We start from the raw sequence: 8,189 nt of genomic DNA, 5'->3' as shown, positions 1-8,189 counted from the left end.
GAGGTTTTTGCACCTGCAGCTTGCATGAAGACTATTTGTTTGCCCATCTCCTTGGCGACTCAAATGAAATGGAGAACTTATCAGCTTGATGTGAAGTTAGCCTTCCTAAATGGGGTATCTTGAGGAGGAGGCATATGTTGAGCAACCGACGGATATGTGGTTAAAGGACATGAAAATAACGTCTTGAGATTGAAGGAAGTATTTTATGGATTGAAGCAAGCACTAGGTGCATGGAATAGTCGCATTGAGACAAGTACTTCCAAAAACAATGGGTTTGTTCGTTGGCTTCATGAGTATTCTACTTGTTTGCCTTTATGTGAATGATCTTGTTTTTACCTATAATAATGCAAGTTCGTGTGAATAATTCAAGAATGCTATTCGGGCCTTGTGGTGAAGCAAATGGATGATGGTATTTTTTTCTCACAAGAAATCTATACGAAGGAAATGTTGAAAAAATTCCATATGCTTGATTGCAACCCAATGACCATATCCCATGGAATATGGAGTAAAGTTGTCAAAATTTGACAATAGAAAGAAGGAAAATCCTACTTTATTTAAAAGCCCTGTTGGAAGTTTGAAATATTTGATATATATATTGTTGCAACTTTTTATACTAGTCATGCTATTTGGCTTTGAAGGTTGATGAAGGAACTACAATTATCCAAGAGGCAGCTACGAAGATTTCCATTGACAACAATCCGGTATTTCATGATGGAAGCAAGCATATAGATGCAAGCTATCAATTTATTGGAGAATGCAACCAAAAAGAAGTGAAGCTTAAATACGTGAAGATCCAAGATCAGTCGCAGATATTTTTACAAAGCTTCTCAAGTAGGAAGATTTTAGTAAATTGAGAACAAAACTTAGGGTTACAAAGCAAATTTTAAATTAAAGGAGTGTTGAAATTAGTAATTTGAATTTTTTTACACGTCTAAAGTCATTTATCTTTTTATTTTTCCAAATTGCATATGTTTATTTATGTACTTTTGAATTAAAGTGGTTTATGTAATTAGACGTCAAGAGTCACTTATTGTAGTTATAAATACTCTTTTATATTTGACAATTGAAATGCTAGTGAGTGAAACAAGTACTAAAAGGCTCTTCCCCTAACAGCGGGGGCATGTTTCAGTTTTCATTCAAGTATGATAAATGGATTAACATAAGACTGTTGATTTTTCTTCGAAGAAAGGCGTGTGCTTTTACTAATATATTCCTTGAACTATGATGAACAAGGTCTAGCACAGCTGGTTAAGATAACTATTTTGCTTTCTCTCTTTCTTTTGGGCAAATCCCCAAAGCCTGTTTGTACTTTTCATCCCCAAAGCCTGTTTCTTTTAGATTTCCATTAACCCAGTACACAATTTCTTCTTAGTACTATTAATTATAACAAAATGCTAGTGCATATGTTTCTTAACATCTTCCCATTTGTTATATAACACACGAAACACCAGCTCGGGACCTTCAAAATCAACCCCAAACCTTTCCTAAAACTCATTATAAACTAACAACCTAACAATCTCATTGCAGAAAATGTTATAAACAAAAAAGGAGATTATTATTAGGAACAAATTTACAACATTGAATTTCTAAAATTTGGATTCAGGCTACATAACAGGGTCAAAAGTCATCAGCTACAATAAGCATGCTAGCTATAACAGATTTTGATACAACTAAAACAATTTGTTAAAGCTGAACTTCACCTTCATCATCACCACTACCTACCTCTTCATCATCATTATCCAAATCCAAAGAGTTGTCCACAAAGGTGGTCTGCAGGTGTTGCAGCTGGTTAATAACATATCTTGCATCAGAAACCAATGTGTTTTTCGCTGCTCTAACCTTGTCTACGTTCAGAACTTGAATAGATACCCTATTCTCCTTCCCAAATTCTGCTTTTCTCTTAGCTTCCCTACTATGTAGCTGGTCGATGTACTTCTCATGTAAGGCCCTATTTTTAATCTGCTTCAACACTGGGGGACTAACAAGATCTCTTGTAGAAGAGTTACCAAGTTTTGATTGGTGCTTCTTAGGACCAGAAGAAGATCTCTCATAACACTTCTGGAGAAATCCCTGTTTTTCCAACAAATTTTTTGGGGTTGAAAGCACAACATTCGATAGAGCATGCATAGATGGACTTGTGTTGGGCTCAAGAATAGAGAATAGATCCGCTTCATCACCTTGGTCCGAATGATAATGCTTTTGCAACAAATGTCTCACCGTTTTTTTCTGTACAAGATGGCTTTTCTGTTTACTGCAACTTGACCTTTTAGTCCTTGGCACAGTGGGATTAAGCAGTCTGCTTGCAGAGAATGACAAAGGTTCAGTGGACGATACATTTATACTTTTTGCCCTCGATCGAGGCTGGGGTTGAATTGGAGTTAAATGGTCAGAGTGGATTTTATCAAAACAATCCTGTGCAGATTTTCCTGGCACCTGCAATAGATTTCCAATTGGTAATCAAGTGCTGAGTCAATGCTATCAGAAAAAACATTCTAGGTAAAACACCTCAGCATATAAAAGCACATAACCCAAAACTTACAGCATAAGAGCTTATGCAAGACTGTATTTGACACCAAAATTAATCACAGCAGGAAGTCTTTGGATAAGAGTAGATACTACTCAGTAAATTTATGAATAGTCATTCACATCCAAACATAACTGATAGCATAATATACTACATTCACATCTATGCACAACTGAATGTAACATAATGTACTAGGATGGCTTTACTTGGTTTAATGGTGTGAACTTATAGTTGATTTTCCCTTTTGTTGATAGAATGTTATGTCTTCCATGATGACAAAACTTGACACTTAAGCAATGGTTTATATTCAATATTAAATCAATAGATGTTCAAGCAACATTGGGAAGGGCAGTTCTCTTTCTCACACAAATAGCCAAAGTCTCACGCTCCAATAGTACAACTAGACTAGTGGTATACATGATTCTAGCATAACTGAATCATTGTTTTCTTGAGAAAAAAAGACAAGCATGTCAGAGACAAAGTCAAATCACAAGAAAATCAGAAACATACTTAGTTCATAATTATATGCATTTTCATGAATAATTAAATAATATTCAACATCTAGGAAACACAAAAAACGCATAAGCAGCTTGTAACTCCTGACTTCACCCTAAGTATATTTTGGAATTGGATATTATGGATACGCATATGTTTTAGCTTAAAAAATAAGCAATGGATAAGAAATTTCACCATAAAACAACTTGTACCTCTAGTTTTACCTCCTTGATCTTTGAATTCACTCAAATTTAATAAAAAGGAGGTAGACATGACCTCAAATGTAAGCATTACATTGACCATCAGGATAAATCTGACGTTAGTGGATGGGAAGTGAAATTAAAAATGTTGAGATGAATTCCACTGAAAAAGAGTAACTATCAACCAATAAGCATTAAGGGTGTTTCGTTGAAGAAACTTCAAAGTCAGAATTAGTCCTGCTCTATTATTCTTTTTTTCTAAACAAACCATCATTTTTCTTCTTTAACTTAGGCATGTTGAAACAAATGAGAACAGAGCAAGAAGAAAGCTTCTCAATCACAAAGTTATTATACTTCATTTCAAAAAAATCCTTAAATTTGAAAAACCACAAAATATGCACATCAATCTACAACATTATGTAATATAAGAAAACCCCAGAAATCAAAATGCAGATATCAAGGAATGGCAAAACTACCAGCTTTGAAACCTTCTTCCAAAAATTAGGTGTTGGTTTGGCCGAAAAATAGGCTCTTTGCAAAGCCAATTCCTGCTCCCTTGTCCACCCTTGAACATTCCCATCACCTCCCTCCTCGCGCTTCCTCTTTATCTTTTTAACCCCAACATCTTCATTATTTTCACAAACTTCTCTCCCTTCCACCGTAACCGCTTCCAAACCAACACAAACTTCCCTTTCCTTTCTCTCCACTTCCTTCGTCTCTTCGTCCAACAATCGCCCCTTACTCGTACCCTTGTTTTTCCTACATTCAACCTTCTTTGTCTCGATAAACTTGCTTTCCTCTGGCTTGTCAGACAAAGACCCGCCGTTCAATCTTGGAGATCTTCGCAACCCAGACGCTGAATTCACACAATTTGTTGAACCACTGCTTGATTGTATCAGTTTCTTGGAAATTTTATCCGTGGAGCAAGCGGGGTTGTCCCTCGATCTGGCCTTTTGGGTATTCAAATCTTGCGATTTTGTGGGATTTTTTTGATTGAGAAGCCTCGGGGATCGGCGGAGAGGGGTGGGTTGCGGGGATTTGGAAACGGAGCTTCTCGTTTGCATTTTTTGCAAACACTTGGTCGGTTTTCCTTTCCCCTTTGTCATTTTTTTTCTCAGCTCATGCTTGGCTTGGGGGTTTTTTGAGAGGGAAAATCGATAGGCTTTCGCTGTTCAAATTTAGGTCATAATTCAGAATGTAGATTCTGATGTGGGCTTCACACGTCCTGAATTGCAACCTTGTGATCTTGGCAGGCCCAAAATGGAATGTGTTATTTATTTTCACTTGGATTTTGTTTCTCCTACTGAAAAAAAATATATCATGATGAGATAAGTTAGATAAATATCATAAGAAAACAACAGAGCCCATAGTTTTAAGTTTCAAGCGTTGTCAGAATCTGATCATCAAGATAAGACAAGAGCCGAAATAAGGCTAAACAACATGGGGAATGAAACGGTAAGGAACCCATGTTGAAGCAAGCATCCCACTACTGAAGTAGACCTTGCACCCTGAAAGAATGATGATTTGTTTGCTTACAACACATAATAAAATATATATATATATATATATATATATATATATATTATGATGGAAAAGCTGCGAAAGAAGAGAATTCTCTACCTAATTTTGTGATTGGCCGACACCTAAGAACCTCACCTTACATCAAAAATGTTAAATTAAATGATCAAGTGCCTAATGGTCATTAAAATATTAATTAATTCATTCTTCAGGCTGACATGAAAAGCATTGTGTGGTTTTTAGGTGAACCCAAACCTAGCTTAGTCAATCCGCCGTGTGCCATTTAAAATTGAAAGCAAGGTAACATGAGGAAGACCAAGGAAGAATGTTTAGGTTTATGCTTTTGATGATATATATACCTAACTTCTTACAGGGATTTCCACTACAACTGCTACCCTTCAATGTAGAGTATAGCTATAGTTTGATTGATGTCTTGTGCTTTTAGTACCCCACTACATCAACATCTGCTTCAAGAGTTGCAGCCAAAAGCCTAATCTTTCCTATCGTATGTCCCTTTCTTTCATTTGGTGATGTGGCCTAAAATGGTTTATTTTTACGTATTTTTTTTCAACAATATTGTATTTCGAGAAAAAAATCAAAAGCAAAGAAATGAAGAGATATAAGCTTATCAAATAAATAAATGTATGGTAACAAAAATGTTGGACGTCATTGAAATTAAGTGGTGAATTTTGATATTTATATCAAAGATATATATATATAAATTGAATTTACAACTGCTACCTGACCGTGACAAATACTATATAGAGTGATGGGCGAATAAATTTACGTCTCTAATAAAGATAATTACACAAGCAGTTAAAGGGTGTTGGAGAATAAAAGTTAATTGATTTATTAATTTAGTGATTAGTTGAAGACTTTGAAGCTTTCCTCTTTTTTTTTTTTTCTTTTCTTAATCAAAAGTGCATTTGAATCCACCATGAAAGGTCATTAAAAAGCTAATAATGGCATTGTTTTATCTCACGGTGTTTCTCACTTAAGAGGTGATTGATGCTTTGAGAATCATGTTGGCCATATCTAATATTTGCTTCCAACACATCAAAATCAACCCAAAAAAAAAAAAAATCAATTACTCGTTCTGTTTCTCTCTCGCTCTCTTCCATCTTTTAACAAATGTGGTAATAAGGAAAAAGATGAAAAGCCTAGATTAGGACAACAAAATTTTGTCACCAACAATAACCAAAACGATGTTGCATCATCATCCAACTGTTGGGATAAGACCACCGAAAATCCACTAAGGATTGTCCATGGAAGGCTCTGTCCCCATGTGATTTTGGTGAAGAAAAGGGTCCCATTTCACGGATTGCTTATCATCCGTACGTCAAAAAATCCTACTTTTCACTCAAATTTCTTTGAATATTAGGGGAACATGATGGACCGAGCTGCTTCTATGGCGGCCAAATTATCCCTCTTCATCTCTTTTTTGGAGTTTTGTAAGGTGTTTGGACAGAAGGGAAACGAATGAAAAAACTACTGAGAACAACGCCATTTGGCAGTTGGGATTTTTCAAGATTAATTAACAATTCATTCTTGTAATGAATGAAGTTGGTAAGGAGGAACATGATATTAACCAAGTACATGGTTTTCTTTCTTTACAAATTCTCAAATGTTAGTCATTTCTTATTTTTAAAACCCTTACCCTCTATCATTTTAAGATTATTAAAATCAAAAATATTAAATTAATTAATGATATCAAATTTTAATGATAGAGATGTTCTCCAGGACGATCAAACATGACAGAACACCATGTGATGCTGCTGTCATGTGATTCAATTTTGAGGATGACAATATGTACCCATCAATTTCAATTCTGAGGCAAAACAAAAGTGTTGGTTTAAACAGTAAGTGCCATCCTATAGTTGTATTAATTTTATTTGTCTGGAAAAAATGAAAGTGGTGAACTTGGAAGATACTATTGCATGGGCAACCAACGGACAATGGAGGTAGTCTTGTATTTTGTCGGAGCATCAAAGGAGTGCCCACTCGAATCAAAAGGATAGTCAAATTAAAAATTAAAAAACCCAACAAACTAACAGTGCTTTTTCTGCTGATGAAAAGAAGGGAAAAAAAAAAAAAGCAAAAGTGAAAGCTACATGTATGGAAGTTAACATCATCACGGAAGCAGTACAAAATTTTGCTGCTTTTGCAGTACTGGGGAAGGTGGGGAGAAGAGAATCAAAAGCAACTCAATGCTCCCAACAGTGAAATTAGGTCATCAGGGAGAGAGAGAGAAAGAGAAGCTTAATTTGTGGCACTGAAAGTGGCTCAGTCTTTGTAGGGCATTTATGCTTGTGTGATTGTGGTTTCTACCAATAATGACATCAAACTGGATTTGGGCCATGTCGTGAACATTTTATGGTTCATTTTTTTCACTTCATTATTTTTCTTTAATAACCCTCCCCTTCGATCCCACGTTCTATGTGTTTGGCTTGTGTTGTTTGTGGGAATGATCATACATGGGAGTTTGTTCAACAGTTTTCGTGTCCTCTGCTCCTTTCAGTTGAGATACATTGGCTCAACAATCAACGCACCCCATTTATTTATAGATTGGGGGTCCTACTTGTAAGATACGAAATCAATCTTAAGATTTACTTACTCAGATTTCAAATCAAGCTTCTAACCATATAGATCATAAAAAGTGTAAATGATGAAGAAATTTGAACTTTTAATTCGAATCTTTTCTTCTTTTCTTGAAGTGTAAAATCTAAGTGATTAAGTGCTGGTAGATTGTGTGTGTGTGTGTATGTTGAAAATCCAATTCCATTATTTCTAATAATGGTAGTGCCTGATTACAAGGTTAGTTTCTTGCCAGTGCACCTTTTCAGCTCAAAATAGGATTTTTTTTTTTTTTCATTTTCCAATGGACTGCGGTTTCAAGGATATGGCAGACACCACATGGTACAGTGACTTATGAAAACCTTCTGCTTTGCTCATAAATCCGGCTGTACAAAAAATTGGGTAGAACCAACCAACTCTTTTGAAAAGCATGGATGCACTTACGGATCATCATTAACAAGGCAACTGTGTTTCCCTTGTAATTTTTTCTTACCAATTGAAAATTGTAAAATCCTTATAGGTTTGCCTAATTTTTGACAGAGACATGCACTGATTCTTCCCAGATGAGGGTTACCTTGTTTCACATTAAAACCCAGGGTTGCCCTTTCTCATTGGCTGCTCTTGCTTTGGTTAAATTAGTAGACAAGGCCCCACCCGACTAACTCTAAATGCTTACATTTAGGCAAATGCGAAAAAGTAAGGAAATTATCTTTTCCAGAGAGTAGTAGGCTGGAAGCAGATGCAGAGTTGGTTACTCTGTTAGCCAAGAAAACTGGACTTACAACTTTACCAATTTCCTCTTGTAAGTGCCAAAAACAAAGTAACAAACTGTAAGTTTTAGCAGAAGAAAAGAAAGGAAACCAGAAAAGAAAGCATCC

The 8,189-nt window shown here is 35.7% G+C and overlaps 1 protein-coding gene across 1 annotated transcript; it reads right to left on the bottom strand.

Moving 5' to 3' along the window:
• On the bottom strand, positions 1,537 to 4,719 carry LOC18611396. Its single transcript, XM_018114457.1, has 2 exons — positions 3,696 to 4,719; positions 1,537 to 2,433 (listed from the first exon to the last, which is right to left on the bottom strand). Exons 1-2 carry the CDS (start codon positions 4,323 to 4,325, stop codon positions 1,684 to 1,686), a joined length of 1,380 nt encoding a protein of 459 aa, XP_017969946.1. The 5' UTR covers positions 4,326 to 4,719; the 3' UTR covers positions 1,537 to 1,683.

Source organism: Theobroma cacao, chromosome 1 (genome assembly GCF_000208745.1).
Source record: "Theobroma cacao cultivar B97-61/B2 chromosome 1, Criollo_cocoa_genome_V2, whole genome shotgun sequence".
Taxonomy (NCBI): domain Eukaryota; kingdom Viridiplantae; phylum Streptophyta; class Magnoliopsida; order Malvales; family Malvaceae; genus Theobroma; species Theobroma cacao.
Note: the sequence above shows the minus strand (reverse complement) of the source record. Positions and strands in the feature narration are given on the sequence as shown.